This window comes from Gambusia affinis, linkage group LG17 (genome assembly GCF_019740435.1).
Source record: "Gambusia affinis linkage group LG17, SWU_Gaff_1.0, whole genome shotgun sequence".
Lineage (NCBI taxonomy): Eukaryota > Metazoa > Chordata > Actinopteri > Cyprinodontiformes > Poeciliidae > Gambusia > Gambusia affinis.
This window is the reverse complement of record NC_057884.1, coordinates 6,354,813-6,372,540: the sequence shown is the minus strand read 5'-3', so window position 1 is coordinate 6,372,540 and position 17,728 is coordinate 6,354,813. Positions and strand designations below refer to the sequence as shown.

General features: G+C 40.5%; 1 protein-coding gene across 8 annotated transcripts in view; it reads right to left on the bottom strand.

The window, feature by feature from the left end:
* The window catches only part of arhgef28a (Rho guanine nucleotide exchange factor (GEF) 28a), a 49,585-nt gene that overhangs the window by 13,296 nt on the left and 18,561 nt on the right, over positions 1-17,728 (bottom strand). Inside the window, exons 8-33 of one of the 8 annotated variants that reach the window (XM_044095971.1) lie at positions 17,337-17,383; positions 15,661-15,733; positions 10,913-11,022; positions 10,612-10,832; positions 10,345-10,519; positions 10,146-10,251; positions 9,711-9,806; positions 8,768-8,810; positions 8,002-8,103; positions 7,504-7,545; positions 7,299-7,422; positions 6,062-6,197; positions 5,934-5,989; positions 5,786-5,846; positions 5,545-5,680; positions 5,332-5,459; positions 3,948-4,094; positions 3,415-3,665; positions 3,223-3,348; positions 3,020-3,137; positions 2,670-2,918; positions 2,499-2,575; positions 2,236-2,414; positions 1,425-1,516; positions 1,127-1,312; positions 31-242 (exon numbers count right to left, since the gene is read on the bottom strand). In XM_044095971.1, the coding sequence (XP_043951906.1) occupies positions 31-242; positions 1,127-1,312; positions 1,425-1,516; positions 2,236-2,414; positions 2,499-2,575; positions 2,670-2,918; positions 3,020-3,137; positions 3,223-3,348; positions 3,415-3,665; positions 3,948-4,094; positions 5,332-5,459; positions 5,545-5,680; positions 5,786-5,846; positions 5,934-5,989; positions 6,062-6,197; positions 7,299-7,422; positions 7,504-7,545; positions 8,002-8,103; positions 8,768-8,810; positions 9,711-9,806; positions 10,146-10,251; positions 10,345-10,519; positions 10,612-10,832; positions 10,913-11,022; positions 15,661-15,733; positions 17,337-17,383 (3,293 nt within the window). Of the gene's footprint in view, positions 1-30; positions 243-1,126; positions 1,313-1,424; positions 1,517-2,235; positions 2,415-2,498; positions 2,576-2,669; positions 2,919-3,019; positions 3,138-3,222; positions 3,349-3,414; positions 3,666-3,947; positions 4,095-5,331; positions 5,460-5,544; positions 5,681-5,785; positions 5,847-5,933; positions 5,990-6,061; positions 6,198-7,298; positions 7,423-7,503; positions 7,546-8,001; positions 8,104-8,767; positions 8,811-9,710; positions 9,846-10,145; positions 10,252-10,344; positions 10,520-10,611; positions 10,833-10,912; positions 11,023-15,660; positions 15,734-17,336; positions 17,384-17,728 lie in introns of all 8 variants that reach the window. The other 7 variants (XM_044095970.1, XM_044095973.1, XM_044095974.1 and 4 more) reach the window with 7 other exon arrangements.

The following is a 17,728-nucleotide window of genomic DNA, read 5'->3' as shown; positions in this document are numbered from 1 at the left end:
AAACAACCGTTAAAAGAAATGAACTTCTACCTCAAAGTCAACTGTACTCGGGTGTTTTTGCTGCCAGTCAGATGTAGGCTGAAGGTCAAAACCATCGCTCCGGTTTCTCCCGGTGTCCTCCAAAGTGTGGGATGAGGGATCGGACAGAGCGGCGGGGCTGATGGGAAACGCCGAGTCCGAGTCCTGGCTGTGGCTCCACAGAGAGCGGGCCTTGGACGACAGCGCGGCTTTGAGGTTCTCAGCTGGAAAGCAAATGAAAGAAAAGAAAAACACGTGGCTGAAATAAAACAGAACGGTACGGAGCAAGAGCACAATGGAAAACAAAGTATAACATAAGCATATTCATATTTTAAGAGACTAGTTTTTGTTTTTTCTAACATTTTAGTCAGGAATATACATCATTTTTATCAAATCAGGACTTGAGATTCATTAATCACACGGCCAAAGATTAGTTTATCTTTAATTGACCCTGATTGGCGAGTCAAACATGTAGAAAAATATATTTTTTTGCTCATTGAACACGTCAGAAGTCAGAACTCCCAGCATTTTTAGTCTATTAACATGTCGAGAGACAGCATGTACCCTGATACTCTATTTTCAAGTCAAATATAAATCTGATAAATATTAAGGAGCATGCTTTAACACAGAAATAGAAATAATCTTTCCATTTCTTAATTTCTATTATACTTAACACTACTACCTCTTTAAAAATCCTGGAGCATATTTATATATTTTTTTCTTTTATGTGTCAAAATGTGAATGCAAATCAAAAGTATTAGAGGTGGAGGTCTCCAAAACAGTAAAATTGTTCCTCTCTTATTTGAATTCGTAGGATTATATAGAAATACACAGCAGCGTATGAAATAGTATTTTTTATGAATGTACTTTTTTAATCTTTAAGAAAATGCAATACCGTCTGAAAACTAAATGAAACTATTTAAATGTTTCAATATTGTTTCAGAGTTTGACAATCAAATAAAATTTCCTACACTTTTGGATTAATCAGTACTGCAAAGTAACCCTGTCTTTATGGATTTGTTGTGTGATAATTCAGCTAAGAAGGCTGAGATTTTTATGTATCACCAAAGTGAAACATGGCTAGAAATACTTTACTGTCATGTCCCACCTTCTTGCAGAGCAGCAGCCAGTAGCGCAGCGGCCTGCGGCAGCTCCTCTGACTGAGGCTGCACCAGCAGTCGCGGCTCCACCAGCGCGGCGTCCGACCTCCCGCTCAGTGCGAACAGCTCTGTGTAGATCTGCAGCTTCTCCTCCAGGCTGGAGCAGATCTGCTGGTCTTGACTCGTCAAGCTCTCTGATACGCAGTTTCAGGCATTTGCAAAAATTTGAAGAAAAAAAATAAAAAATGTCTACTTCCCAACTCCCGTTGGCAGAATGTGCACAACACCAACTTGGAACGAATTTACCTTGCAACTTGAGGATCTTCTGGAAGCGAGCCTCAGCAGTTCGCTTCTCCTCTTCTGATTCACTTGCGTATTCCTCAGGTTCCTCAGGGGAGCTGAGTCAAACAATAAAAAAACAACTAACAATGTAGGAGTACAGTTAAACATTTTTACATCTTGTCACGTTACAACTATGAATTCAAATACTTTTGTCCTTCTGGATTGTATATGACAGATCAACACAAGGTAAAGTAGAAGCAATTTATTATGTTTCGCACATTTCTTTGGAACTAATCTCTAAATAAAACCCAGTACGCACTCAAAGGTGTTTTTGAGACACACTCTCAGCTGGGCTTCGCTTGTCACCAAATATTGTTTTAACTTGTACCATGTACTTTCCAGTGATAACTCTTATTATTATACATGCATCTGTTGTTTGCTGTTGTAGTTTCTTGGTTTCATTGTTTTTCTCTTTTTGCAAGTTTAGAGGCAGATTCCTAGGGTGTTTACTTGTGTTCTCTCTATGCCTCTTTTTTCACTCTTTTCCCTTCAAACCTTTTCCCCAACTTCCTGGCTCCTTCTCTTTTTTTTAATCTAGCGTCTATTACATTTGAAATGAACTCAAAGACGAAAGTCTTAAAGCTTCGCTTGTGAAAGTACACGTGTTGGGCTTCACTTTGACACTCGTACAACATTCGCGAGGGCCAAAATAAAAAACATACAGTCGTGGAGTCACATGATGCTTTGAATTTTGTGGCTGGAATGTAACAAAATATGAACGTATTAATACATTGCAACGTATTAATACATCTGAAAGCTCCAGACGCAAACCAACCTTTCCACGGCCTCTCTAATGAGCCTCATCCAGGTATTTCGCTCCTCTTTGGATGAAGTGTGGACCTCGTACATTTCTGGGCCTGCAGAAGAGGCGCTGATCAAAAACATCCCTTTCTCCTCGTTCGCCACTTCTCGAACTATTAACTTCTGCAGCGCGATGACAGGAGGCTTTTGGTCCTGTGGGAAAAGCGCAGAAAATCCCTTAGAGTGCCACAGGCAAAGATGATAGTAACTCCGGTGATATTTATTTGTTGCACTCACCACAGTGGCAAAAGTGTATTTCTGGTCTTTCTCTTGAAGGAAGACGAGTACGTCTGTGAGGAGGAGCGCCAGGACATCTAGGACAGTCAACGTGAGCAGAAAGTAGAATCAGTTTCAACATAATAACTCAATCACATTAACTGTGGAGTAACAATCAGTAGGGATTCTCACCTTTAAGGCGACTAGTGGCGGTCTTCCACAGCAGCATGCCCTGGTGTCTGAGCGTTTGACCCATCATGTCCTGCTTGCGGAAGGTGTTGCCGCTCTTCAGCTTGGCCGCGCTGCGGTTCTCCATGCGGTTCCACACTTCCTGCAGTCTCTGGTGGCGCTCGAATTCGCTGACTTTCACGTCCACGCCCGCTATCGCGTCCCGAATGTGAGTCAGGGCTTTGGAAAGGTTGGCATGCTCCTCCGTTTGCTCTGGAAGATCAGAAAGGACAAAAATATAGAACAATTTGGTGTTCTTGTTTCAGTCTCTGCAGTGACTGTGATTTAACAGCAGGGGGCAGTCGCTGCCTAACCTTGAGTATAGTGCAGGATCCTCTCCAGTAGCACTGGGTATTTTGTGATCCTTTGAGTTACCAGCAAAATGCATTCTGGGATCTCTCTCCGCCGCACCAAAGAGTTATGACCTTGTTGCTTTAAAAATTTATAGGTTTTATTACACAATGTTCAACTCCATTGAATTGTAACAATGCTAACTAAGATTTAGGACAAGAAATACCTTAATGAAGCTTTGAAATTTCTTATTATGCTGCATGAGATCCTTAAAAAAGGCTACTGCTTCGTTGTGATGACTGCAGAATTCTCCGTACACCTCCTTCATTTTTTCCCCATTCTCTTCTGAAAACTACAGGCAGGTTTCATTATTGCACTGCACTCTACTGTACTGGCAATTTGTAAGGTTGGTGCTAACCTGTCGGAGCAAGATGTCACCGATTCGCTGTATCAGGTAGTTCCTGTGACCCGGGGGCTGGCCGGAGCTCTGACGCCGCTCCTTCATGGCAGCGAAGAAGGCGTGGTGGAAGGCGAGCAGCTGGTCCAGGCAGGGGAACACCCGCTCCACCGACTCAGAGTCCAGCTGCACCTCTTCCTTCATGCCTCGCCGGAAAACCTCGGCCATGATGTGCAGAGTCTGAAGGTGGTGGAGCTCAGTCTGCATCAGCTCTGTGTCGGGTCAAACGCTCGGTCAGTACTAGCGACAAACTTCAACCCAAAGTAAAATATTGTTGTAAAATGTGAAAAAAAAAAGAGATTTAACTAATACAGATGAAGGCAAAAACTTTTCCTTTTTTTTTACTTTTTTTCTTCTGCTTCACTAACTCTAACTCTTGGTGTCAAGAGGAAAAGAAATGCTGCACAAAAATGTTACTCAATCTGACAATTTTTTAAGCATTTATGTGATTACAGCACATGAGAAAACAAGTCATCCCTTTAACATTTGCTTACCGTAGATAACATCCTGCCTCTTGACAGCCCGCTTGTCTTGCCTCTTGCAAAACTTGTGCTCCACCGTCAAACTCCACGACTCGGCTTCGTAATCAGCAGAATCCGCCAATATGTTGCCGTGAGTCTGAATGTACGAGTCCACACAGTCTGAGGAGAGAGAAAGGTACACAAAATTGCTTCTGATTGTTTTTTTTGTTTTGTTTTTTTATAAACAGTCTTCCAGAGCATGCAAAGAAATTCAGTTAAAAAGACTAATTTCTTTTCTCATCCTTGTCAGTGACATCCACCATTAGCTGGCTGTGAGGGAAAAAAAACATTAGAGGCTAAATTTGGAAGATGCCAAGACTAATTAAAGAGGAATTGTGCTGAACTCCGTTCAGAAGAAATGTTGAACTGAACCAAAAGACTTTTTATCTTCAGATATAAAGGCTGAGATGATCAAGAATGTTGATTCTTAACCCATTTCTGAAGATCAAATACTATAATGTCAATTTTATGTTCATTTAAATTGACTTAAGCTTAAATTTCACTAAGAGGTCATACATAGTATAATCAATAGTACACCCGCAGGGACTCCAGGAATAACTGGAGAAGCCACAGAAAAATGTTATTGAAGATCTTTTTTGAGATAAAATAAAAACAACTTGCTTTTCTTTAGTCATTACCCACATTGAGGGAATGAGTGCCAGACCATGTGGGTTAAAAGCAATGCATTTATCTTAGAGGTGTACAAAGGAGCTGATCGTGAAGCTGACTTTAAGGTTGAACACAGCCTGAAAAATCTGATATTATTTTGGTCAGCGTAGGAGACAAACCCAAGCGTCAACAGATTATGCTAACAACGACACAACAACCAGATGTTCTAGCAACAAGACTGGAAGTTACCTGCAGCATTTTCAGTGTCAGGGAGGTGTTTCAAAATCCAATCAATGTCAAAGATTAAAATGAAATAAATAAATAAATAAATAAATAATAACAGACATGCTAGTTGTTCTTTGATTCAATGTGGGTCGCCTTTTGGACATTGTAGTTAGGGAATTGGACTACATTCTAAAAAATACACTTGGAAAAGAAAATTTTAATTTTTATTTTTTTGCAATTAAAATAACCTAATAGCTAATGCAAGATGCTAAAGGTCGATTTAAATTTCAGCTCAACAGAAGCCATTTGACCAATAGAGCGTGGCCTTGCCTCCGCTTATGAAAAACACAAATATTGTCTGCTAATGATAGAAAATCTAGAGCAAAATATTTTGATCGGTGAAAAATCCGGATCTACTAACATTTGGGAGTCAAAGCTTTAAAAAGCAGGAGATCGGAAACCTTCGTCGACGCATATCTAACTTTTGTTTAGCTTTGTGGATATTTTCAACATGAAGCCTTCCTGGATCTCATACCGTCTCCGAAGGACGACTCATTAGAGGCAGAGGAGCCCGGAGTTGGCAGGAGCTCCTCCGAGTGGCTTTTCAGCCTCAGGCCTTCATATTCTGTCTCTGAACTCTCGCCGAGCATACTGCACCACAAAGTAGAACACAGGAGTGTGTTATTACTATTATCATCCCATTAATCTATGTAATAAACTCCGATTGCTCAATGACCTGTGACTGTTGAGTAGGCTTCCAGGCAAAGAGCATGACTGTGTCCCAGCGTCCTTCCTCTCCCTTGGGGTGAGGACAGGTTGAGCAGCAGAAACGTGGATCACAGAATGGGAAGGACTGTCTCTCACTGTGAAGTCTGAGAGGGAAACAGACAAAGATCAGTTGTTATATTTACAAAAATAAAAAACGGAGGTGGCAAACTTTTTTTCTGCACTGTTTGGTTAAATCTGTCAAATCTTACTCTGCGGAAGAGACGCCGTCTTGCTCTTCTCCACGGTCATCACACATCTATCCTGCAGTTTCTAAGTAACATATGAGAAAATCTGATTAAAACTCTATGCAGATCATTTTATTTTTTAAACGGAGAACCAAATAAAAAGCGGACCGACCTTCAGGCACAGTGGGACAAACTCCTTACAGCTCTTATGGACAATAGCAGTGCAACCTGAGGGAGGAACAAATCACTGCTGATTTCAGTCGGATGGCTCCTGTGTGTTTGAGTTTCCCTTCCACTCACCTGAACAGTGCAGAAGGTCCTTTCCAGAAGCTGGTTTGTCACACACCACACACAGCGTGGGACCTAAACAGGGGCCCGTTCCAAACCAGTGGCCGTTCAGGTGCCTATCCTTGGCTTCTCTGTCCTTCCCTTTCCCCTTCGAAAACCATGCCAGAGACATAGGTGTCAACAGCCAAACCGTACAGATAATCACACCTACATCTACGATGTAACAGTTGCATTAAAGACCAGCTTCGGAGAATGTCTTCTAAAGTTTCGATTTCACACGTTAAATATACTTCGAGCCCGAGAGGGGGGCAGAAAAAAAAAAAAAAAAAAGCATGGAAGCAAATCCCGCCTCTCTCCGAGCTGTAAGAAAAGTCCTGGGACTCGGAAGCAGAGCAAAGTGTAAACAATAGATTGAAATCGGGGAGGGTTTCCAGTCCCTGTGCTGACTCGACAACCGCGGATGAATCATTGAAAGAAAAGAGGCCGGACACCATGTTTGGTCTGTCGCTCTGACCTTGAGTTATTCCCAGAACTGTTTCCTGGTCGAGTCTCCCAGAAAGCCAAAAGACAATCGCATAGTTCATAGCAGAGACCAGAGCTGGGAACTGCGAAGCTTCAGCATCTTTATTGAGACTAAAACTGAGACTGGAAGTGGGATTTATTTTATTCAGCGCTCCTGCTCCAAAAACACTCCATAATAGTGTTAGGATCAGGTTACAAAAATGATGGGTAATGTTGAGTTCAAGGCGGATCAATAAATTTTTTGGGATTTATTATAACAACTTAAAATGAAAAGAGAGGATTTAAAATTAAAATTGTTAGGATGTATAGTAAATGGCTCTAAAAATAAACATCCTCATCATAAACTAGTTACACTGTTTTGTAGTGTAACTTTAGCACTCAAAATCAGAAATATTTTTGTAATGTTTCAAATCAATTAATATTTATTGATGATCACATGGAACCAAGTGTGGGGAAGAAATTTCAAGCAGCAAAATTAACAATCCGAACCATGATGTCTGTTTTGGGAGTTTGCACCCAGTTTATTGATACCATAATAAACCACAATTCATATAATAACAGCTAAAAGTATAAAACCATACTGTTATTGCTTCTGCTTAGTTCCAGGTACTGCAGTCTGACCTGTTTTCCTCAACGGCCACAAAAAAACGAGCCTCAATGACAACATTGATGCTGCTCCAACATGCATCCCTAGTTGGAAATCTGCAGTTCGGCTTGCTGGTTTTACCTTGGTCTTGTTGCGTGTGCTGGACATCCTGTTCTTCAGAAAGCTGAACGTGCGAATGACTTTATACTTCTCTGACTCTGCCTTGGTGGGAATGTTGCACTTCTCCAACTCCTCTTCTTCAATCCTGCACAAAAAAAGGTCCCAAAGTTTTGCAACTTCAGATACGGAGTGGATGGTTTTCATAAGGCAGACTCAAAATTGTCACATTTTCTGCTTCTTCTTCTTCTTCTTCTTCTTCTTCTTCTTCCTGGGAAGTAAAGAAAAGAACAAAAGCAAGCAGAACAGGGCTGGTTTTGAGATAAACCTCCAGGCAAATGAAATGTATCCGGTTAGTTTAAGGTGCAAAGGTTCATTCTCAAATCGGATGTGTTTCGGAGCAGAGCATTCCCGGAGAGTCAAAGCAACGACATGAAAACATCTCAAGAATCCTTTTTGTTAGTAAGTAAAATGTAAGAAAACAGTGTTCCACTTCTGCACTGCTGGGACGTGAGAGTGAGTAAGAGGTAGAAGCAGAAAAAAATCTAAAAACATCCAAAACGGACCAAGACGCCTGTGCATGCTACAGTCAGCGGGAGCTCAAGTTGCTCTAGCGCTGTTTGGAGCCAGATGGGGAAGGAGCTACCAGTTTGGTTTTTGGTTAGTATCTTCAGCTGTGGGACAGTCAGGGAACAGAGGTCAACAGAGGTCGGTCCCGTACACATACTCTTTGAGAAACTCAGACAGGGTGAGATGCTGCAGCGACTCTGCCAGCTCAGCGCTGCCCTCATCGTCAGCGGACTGGGCCCGCTTACGGAACCTAACTTCTCTGGAAAACACACGGACACACACACACACACACACACTGAAGTTTTGTGAAGCCATAGAAATAAAGAGACATCATACACAGCTTGTAAAATATTAAAGTTTATCTCTGCGATTTACAGCCGGCCTGATATCTTCAGTGATCTTCAATGCAATATTTGACTTTGATTGTGCCGCAACGGGAGCTAAAGTGTTAATAATGAAGCCGTTTTATTTTAGCCAGAAGCCACAAGTTAAACCATCCCCTCCTTTAAGAAAAGCATCGGCAGCATCATGCTTTAGGATCATAGCTGAAGGGAAGGTAGAAGGAGTTAAATATCAGTAAATACAGGGCAATCTTTGATAAAAACCTATGAGAAGCTGCAAAATACCTGAGGCAAAAGTTCACCTGCTGTATGTTTTGGGTGATAACGGCCCAAAACATACAACCAGAACTACTTTGGAAACCATTTGAAAACAGACTAGGATGAGTGAGGTAGCAAAGTCTTGCTAAGTTGTTTTTTTTTAACTAAATAAATATTCCTTCTACTTGACAACTATGTTCTACTTTTTTTTGCAATGTGACAGAATGTAAAAAAAGAGAAAGAAATTCCAGATATATTAAGATATTCATTGAAACTGCAAAAAAATAATAAATAAAATAACAGTCCAGTATGAAAGATTTATACCTTTTATCGTTGGGCTGCTCTGAAACGCTGGAGGCTCTTTGTTCTGTGGAGAGATACAACAAGAGAAGCTGTTAAAGTCCTTGATAGACAACAAAAAGAAAAGCTGCAAAAATATCAGTAACAATAACAATGAAGCCTCGATAACTTTCAGTCTTTAACGGCTTGAGATTTGAACATCGTGAGTGTTTGTGACGAAGGCAAACAAACGGTCTGAACTTCTTCATCCATTCTGAAAAGTGATCTGAGATGCAGCTGTGCTGACATATGACAACTTCATCAAAACAGGAGCAATAAGTATTAAATCAATTTTATCATGAATCCTCCCAGATTACAAGAAAATAGCAACAACAACAACAACAAAAAAACTATGATAAAATACTTGATTAATTTCAATTCATCTAACACTGTAAAGGGAAGTTTTACTCACATGCATTTATTTTCATGTTAGATTGTCATTTAAGTTAAAAACAGGCACTTTTTAAATTCTGTCTTTAAGTTTTTTAAGATTAGGGTTAACTAAAGGTAGAAATAAAGCTCGACACAGAAATCAAAACTCAACATGAACTCACTTTTAAATAAGAGTTCTTATTAATGGAGCTAAATTCATGTCTTTTTAAAGAAAATATTGGCTTGATTGTCACCTAATTCTCTTTCTTTTTACCATCTAAATAAGTTTGTTTTGCAGATTTTTAAATTCTAGAGATAACAATGACCTAAAATGAGACAGGAAGTCCAAAGGTGGAAAAAAAAAAAGAGAAAGAAATCACACTGTTCTGCTAGCTAGAAATGTAAATTCTTATTTTCATAACTTTCCATCTTCAGATGTTACATCCTTGCATTCCCAAACACTCAGCCTCACTTACACACATTTACACACACACACAGAAGTGCTGTCAGTGAAGTGCTGGGTGTGGTGCGGTGGCTGCAGGCGTCCAGTACTTACTGCCCGGGTGGAGCAGAGACAGAGACAGGGTGGATTTAGACAGAGAGAGCGCCTGAAGGAGAGATCGGCTGTGGCTGACGCTGTGGAGAACGCCATCTACAGGGCACAGTGGACAGAAGGCGGCTAACACAACCACTGCAGGAGGAGGGTGCAAACTATCAGCGTGAACAGTGCAGTCAGGTTTCTCAGCAGGGCATTACACAGCAGGGTTTTGACAAACGGGGTGAAAAATTTATATTTCTTTTTAGAAAATGTGGTGTGTAAATGTGCTGGATATTTTCAAACATGACTGTACTTTATACTGGTGTTAAGACTGTAGCTCACAAATTAACACAACATGTAAGATTATTCCATTAGTGGAAGAAAGTATCAGGAAAATTAGCCGTGTGTTAGACTGAAATGCTCTGGGTGTGAAGCGGACAGAGTTCTACCGACCAGGGCCGCCTTCCGGCATGTGGTTCTCCCTGGGGTTGCGACTAGGACAGAACTTGGAGTACGAGTAGGAATAGGAACGAAGTCGAACGCCGTCCTCACTCAAGTCCTACAAGGCAAAAAAAAACAAATCGAGGCAAAAGTAAAATAAATAACAGGCATGAAAACAGATGTTTGGGAAAGTGCAACTGCTAATTTTTACTTTGGAGACGGGTTCGCACGCTGAGGCCGACTGGCTCCGAGTGCAAGTGAGATCGGGAGCTGGACGCGGAGTTTCCTTCTTGTCTTCGCTTCTACCAGCGTCTGAAAACAGCCGGGAAAGCAGAGACTTTGGCCCCGGAGCTCCTTCCTCACTGTCCACCTCCAGGGCCACCAGGCTGGGTGGTGGGGGGGGATAAAAACATCATAAGTACGTCATGAAAACAGGAACACTGGCACATAGAGACTTCAACAAAGGAGACTGTAACACCTGATGTCGCAGGTTTCCAATGGCGGGCTGCTTGGCTCGGTGAGGGCCTGATCGACTGGTGAGAGAGAGACGAACTCAGGGAGGAGATCTTCACAGCGGGGGCGAGGCGGAGGGGTGTCGGTGGCAAGAAGAAGATCATCGGGGTCCCACAGGCCGCCATCAGTCCCCGTGCTGTCACACGTCACATCTTCTATTTTCAGCTTAATGTCCTTTTCACAAGCCTGAAGTTAAGAGTTGAAATTAAAAAAAAAGGGTTTAAAAAAGTTGAGGATCGGATTAACTGGAAAATAAAATGTACAACCTGAGTCTGCTGCTTGTGATCCGAGTCGCTGATGGTGGAGAGTAAAGGGTCTGAAGCCTCCTGGCTGAACTGGTTCTGAACTTCTCTGACCCGTCTGGGCTGCCCATTTGCTAAGACAAACACACAGCAAAAATCTCATTACGCCTTCCAATGTGGTCTGTTAAATCTTCCCCATATATTTGTTCAGTCTTTTTTTTTTTTTTTATCTAACAATGCCAGATTGTTGTTTTTATAGAGCTGAAGGATTTATTACCAGACTGCCTGGCGAGAAATTACTTTAAAAGTCTAAACCTTAGCCAGATACGTGGATGTCTGCTGAGAGACCGCAGCTTTCAGAGTAATCTAACGGAATACGACAAATAATCCAGGAACAAAAAAAGTTTATAACACACAGAAACGCCAAACTTAGAGAACCAATTATGTCACAATGCTGGACTATTAAGATATATTTACTTTCTCCTGGCCCGTATCATCCCATGCTTTATTCTGGTTCAGGATTTTCTTCTGTCTGTTTTCTGCTTTTTTCAAACCACAACGCATCACTCTCTTTGCACAAATGTCAAGGCTTAGAGAGAAGAAAGGAAAATGCGATGAGCTGCTGCATACCTACTCCTGTTTGACCTTTAAAGGATTGTTTTGGTAAAAACCTCTACACATCACCCTCGCCGACAGGCCCCATGTGTTTGGTGAAAAATAAGGTGGATTACATGGACTTTCTCTGAGTCAGGGCCCTTCGCTGTGATACATCTGCTCAATGTTTATGCTCGCTCTTCTAATATAAAAAGATCGGGTCTTAAAAATGTTGAAAAGCCAACGGCTGGCCTCTCTCGCTGCAAATGATGTGCGTAGAGTGATAAAAGTGATAAACTTCAGCATATTACATTATATTACATGCACATTCTGGACAATTTTTTAATTAACCGGCCTGGTTTCTTTGAATCCGAGTCAGCCAAGCTATTTTCGATAACTGTAGGATTACAGTATTATTTTTTTTATGTTGTAAATTTGTCCATAGTGCGGAGTCGCTTGTGTTTTTTCTTATATTTTAGCTTGCGAGAATCTGTGTGCATCCATTTGTCTGTTACTATGCTGCTGAGTTTTCCCACTGAGAAAAAAAATATTTTTTACAATAAAAATAAAAAAATAAAACCTCCTACTCCAAGAAAAAATAAATACATAAAAATTGGAGTAAACATGAAGATTTCTTTCACAGCAATTGTCAAAGAAATAATAGGACAATATATTCCTTCTATAAAAAAATATTTTCTGACTAAATAAAGTTTACATTATATTTTTGGACATGGAAGTTATGTCAAATCAGGAAGCATGAGTAATGCAAAACATCAGAATTTAATGAATATGCTGGAAATGTAAATCAGTCTCCTCCTAAAGGAAATATTTTAGGCTACTGGACTCCTAATGCCATCTAACAATTTGCAAGTTGATTGATAGATTTTTAAAAATACTATATCAAATGTTTGGTTTTAAAACCAATCAGAAAAAGCTGGACAGAACAAGGCTCAAGCAGTGGAAAAAAAAATAAAATACTTTCAACAGAGTGGGAGGAAAAAAAATCCTTCCTGCTTAACTTCAAGTAGAACTATCCGTTTCAGAAACTGGTAAAAATGGACTTTCTACATCCTTCTTTCCTGTGACTCATGTAGGAAAACAACGGAGAGCCGACATGGTTTTATTCAAATAAATGACGGGTAAGCGATTAAGCACACAACAAAACAGCATCTTGAAGACCATTTCATGTTTTGCACATGAAATCCTAACCTTCACAATAACGCGGAGACACAATTTTCCAAATCAGGACCCTGTTAAAGAGGCTCCACGTATTTCTGTGACTGAGCAGAGCAGCACTTGTACAGTCTGTAAGTGCGTGTGCTGCTGCAGCAATATCAGCAGGAGTGGCAGAATAACAGCGTGGAAAATTGCCCTGTTTGATGAGTGCGCTTTCCACCCAGTCTTTGATGTCTGAGCCAGCCGAGGCTGCACTAATGTAAAGGAAATCCTGGGCATCTCAGAGGCATTTCCTCTTTGCTTCTCTCACACAGTGAAGACACTGAAGTTTAGACACGCTGGGGCAGATGTTTTAGATCCTCTACTTAACTTCTCCCATTTGCAAAGCAGCGCGACGCTCCTTTAAATCCGCATTTTCCCGTTCTGCAGCTACAAACTGAAAAGTGTTGGAGCAGCATTTTAAGTAATAAACAGAAAGAAGCAAAAGTGAAGGGCAAATTATAATTTCTTTTTTTTTTTTTTTTTTTACAGATTTCTATAAGTAAAAGCCTGAAAAGTGTGGTGTGAATTTGTATTCTGTTGCCCACGAGTTGGACTGGCAATTAGACTGGACCATTGTAACACATTGTAAAGGTGGTAAGAGTAATGATAATTTTTAAGAGTTTTTGCAGTAACACTTTATTCGAAGGGGTGTGTGTAAGACTGACATGATACAGTCACAAACATGACATAACGCCCGTCATGAACATGAAGGACTCTTCATCAATCTTTTTGGTTGTTGTCATGAAGAGTCATTTAGTAAATAATGACATTTTTAATCCATAGTTGCATTAAAAGTGCAAAAAAAAAGTGTCAAACTTTTAACCAAATGACAACAACGATGAACATTTGTGATGTTTTTTACAGCATCACGTCAGTTTCTCGCACACACCGCTTCAAATAAAGTGTTCCCGTTTTCACATTAGGAGTAAAAGTAACATTTGCTTTAATCTTTTTTATTTGCAAAAAAAAAAAAAAATATCTCTATTTCAACCTTTAAATTAGATGCAAGTTTATGTTGATCTATCGCAGCATTTCTCAAAGCCTGTGCCTGGTAAGAAAAAATTACAGAAACCACTGAATCATACATGTAAAAACATGAAACATACAGAAGTAGAATTTGGTCATTTATGCATTTGATGCAACAAAGAGTCAAAGCTCAGCTCTCCCTGACACAGAGTCTTTAGTCAGACACTTTTTCATTAAACGCTTCAATGTGTAAAGTAGAAGGAAAACAACTTCTGTCTGTAAGTTTTGTTTGTGTAACTGAATGAGATGGTCGTCTAACGGTTCTTTATAGCTGGATGTGCCGACTCCAATAGTCCTCTAGAAATAAACAATAAAGTCAGGTATGTTTAAACCCAAGAACTTTGGTTCAGAAACAAAATGACTGCCACAATAAAAAAATTTAAAAAAGCATCTTTATTATCACTGTTGGTGCAGAAGTCGGAACGCAATGACTAAGCTATTCTGGATCATCTCATGCTGAAAGTTTGACATTTGAGTTAATAAAATGAACAAATTCATAACTAGTGCTGCTGCTTTAATGAAATTTAAAAAAATACTTAGACATAAGTGATTTTGTGTGGATTTTGAGAAAACTGTTGAAATGACGTATAATATCACTTCTTAAGGTTAAAGAAGGTGCTGACTTGATTTTATGAGTTGAAGATCTAGACTGCTCATCAAAAACAAACTCTCATCTTCAGCAGCAGATTATTTCTGGGTATCTTTAACTTTAAATGCAGCCGCTTGATGTTGCAAAACATCAAAGTTCCACAATTAACCTGGGATTCCCCCTCATCCCCACGTTACGGATCACTGTGAATCTGCCAAGATCATAGGCTCCGTGTTTCTTACACAGCATGCCGTTTCCCTGAACACAAAAATAAAAACTTCAGAATCCTGAATCTTTTACATAAAGTGCATGCACAGTCTCTCGCTTGCAGCATGAAAAAAACGTGAGGAAGGTTTGCAAAGAGCTGCGTCTTCATCCTCCTGCTTTTGTGTTTAAATACAACCACAAGGAGAGACATGAAAATCTTCCCTCTGTCCAACCCGAAGGCTGGTGACAGATTGGTCTCTGCTGGTAGACGGAACGTCACAGCGCTTCGCTCCAACAATAACCGACAGGCCCTGAGTTACGTCGGTGAAACCGGAGGAAATATTATGATCGTCCTAACAGATTTGGAAAGACTTTGCGTAGATGCAGTAACAACTAAAGCATTTGGATGATGGGACACAAAGGGATTTTAACTTAAAAAACAAAGAAAAAACATCATCCCAAAGTAAGCATGTTGTCTAAACTCTGAGGCTTTTTGAGTATTTTATCTTATTAACATTCCAACTCTTGTTTCTTCGTGCTGACAGCTCTTCCATCTAATGGGGGAAGCTGGGGGAGGGGGATGGCAGGGTGACAACTCTGGGGGTAGTGCAGCGGGGGAAGAGAGGACGAGACACCCAGGTCAGACTGATTCCGAGTGGGTCGAGCCTGACCCCATTCCCGTCTTTGTCCCGGTGGTGGGGCAGATTCCTGGACTCTTGGAAAAGACCCGTTGTGGAGTCCGAGCAGACGGGACGCAACCGGAACGGGCTTCCAGATTCACTGAAAGAAACCCCCCCACCCACCAAACGCTGCACGTCAGGCAGGAGCGCATCCCTCTCTGCGTCCGCGAAACAGTAACTGTATTGATTTCCAGTGATGTGATTCAAAACAGAAGTCCGGTTGCACATTGCGCCAGTCCTAAAATAAAACAGGATTCCAGCCGGTGATGGTGATGGTATGCTGTTCCTACACCCCCGCTGTTCTCTGCAGCCACAAAAATTTTGTTGTGTTCTTTTAGCGCTTGGCTGTTTGTCATTTCAGACAGAGACGGGAATATTAGATTGTTGTAGTAAAATGGAAGAAGCTCAGAGAGTGGGATGAATGCATCTAAACCAGGAGTAGAAGGGGGAAGAATTACCGGGCAGCGATGACGAATTTTCCTCTTCGCTATCTGTGTCGATTAAAAACAACGTCGTCGGATCGTCAAAAACCTTAAAAAGGAAGGAACACAAAGGCACACAGAAGACATAAAAAAAATACATTAAACACACTGTTCAGGGCAAGTATGTGTCATTCTTTTTCTGTATTTTGCTACATTACAACCTCAAACTTCAACGTATAAACCAAAACAAAGCATTGCATAATAGTTCAGGTTTTTCTAAAACTTTCTACCACAAATAAACTTTGTGGTACCGTGTTTATAGTCACGCTGATTGTGGCCAACGTCCAAAGCTTTAAGTGATGCGGGGAAGCTGACGTCACCCAGCCCCCTAAACGCATCATCAGACATGGCTGACAAACTCTGCTGCTGCTTAATTATAAGCAGTTATGAGGAACGCTGGTGAAACCTGAAACTACACAGCAGCAGTTTCAGGTTTCTGTGAGGTCAACTCACAGAACTCTCTTCCCTGAGTTGACTTGAATTTGGTTACCTAGCAACAAGACGTTGCTAGGTAACTAAATACATCTTCCAGTGTTCTGGAAGATGTATTCTGCCTACATCTTCCAGAACACTGTGTGGTTCTGGGTGGAGTTCAATACCAGACGCATTATCTAACGATACTGATCACGTTTCTATGGTCTGTTTGATATAAATATAAATATAAATATAAATATATATATATATATATATATATATATATATATATATATATATATATATATATATATATATAAGATTAAAACTAGGGTTAGTTTTGACACAGTTCATGACCTTGGGAAAAGACAACTAACATTTTTTTTAAAGAAATATCTACCTTTTCTAAACGAAACATAATTTTACTTCCATTTTGGGATTTTAAACTAAAGAAAAACATAAAACTTTTGCCCAAAAAAGCATACATTTTCTTCTGTGGAAAATGATGCACAGAATATTTGTAGTTTCCAGACAAAATACAAGAAAGATAGAAATAAAAGAATAATGCTTGTACTTTTAGTGTCATTCTGTAGTGGGGAGTTTAATTCAATTACTCCATCGAAAAAATTAAAAAGCTCTTGAAACTTGCATTCATTAATGTAACTGTATTTAAAATCATCAGTTGGTTCTTTATCATTTTTAGCCAAAGTTATTAGGGTCAAGGAGTCACTTAGGAAGGCTGCAAACAAATCCTTTAGAATAGGGGTCTCAAACTCCAGTTCTCAAGTCCTGCAACTTTTAGATGTCCCTCTGCTGAACCACCTGAATAGAATAATTAGGTCATTAAGGCTCTGGAGAAGGAGGAGGTCATTAAGTCATTTCATTCCAGTGTTTTATGTCTGCAGGACATAAAACCTGCAGGACAGCGGCTCTTGAGGACTGGAGTGTGACACCTGTGCTCTAGAGAATAGCATGTTGCTATTTCAGAATGACCTAGTCAAAGTCCACACCTTAATCCAAGCAAGAATCATTGGCAAGAATGAAGCCTGATGTTATCAGAAGACATGACTGGCTTTCAGCGATCTTCCATTGAAGAACGGACAACTTTTCTGACTTTTATTTGTGAAAACCTTCAAAGCCATGAATGATTTAAGTGTAATTATTATGAGGAAAAAAAGCTCTTGCAAGGCACTAGAAAAAGCAAAATGTTGAGGCATTTTTTTTGTCAGAATACTCACGTTCTCCACCATCTCTTTCCCATCTACATGAAGCTCCTTGGTCCCACCTTTGCCAAAAAAGAAAGCATTAAACAAAAGGTGTTGAATAAAACACCTCCGCTTACAAATAAACAAAGCGAGTCGTGCGGAAAGAACAAGATCAGGCTCTCTCTTAACTCTTCAGTCCACAAATCCAAAAGAAACAAATGAGATGTTTTGTCCGTCCGCTGCGGCCGGTCCTGAGAAAGAACACACACTCCCTGCTGAGAAGTTGTTATTTCAAGAGAACTAATGGACGACTGCAGAAGTCGGGACAGGGTTGAGGTCAATACTGAAGTACACTTCCTGCCTGCCTGCCTTCATGAGTCGATACCAACATCTGCCGTCTCTATGGTAACCAGAAAGAGTGGCCC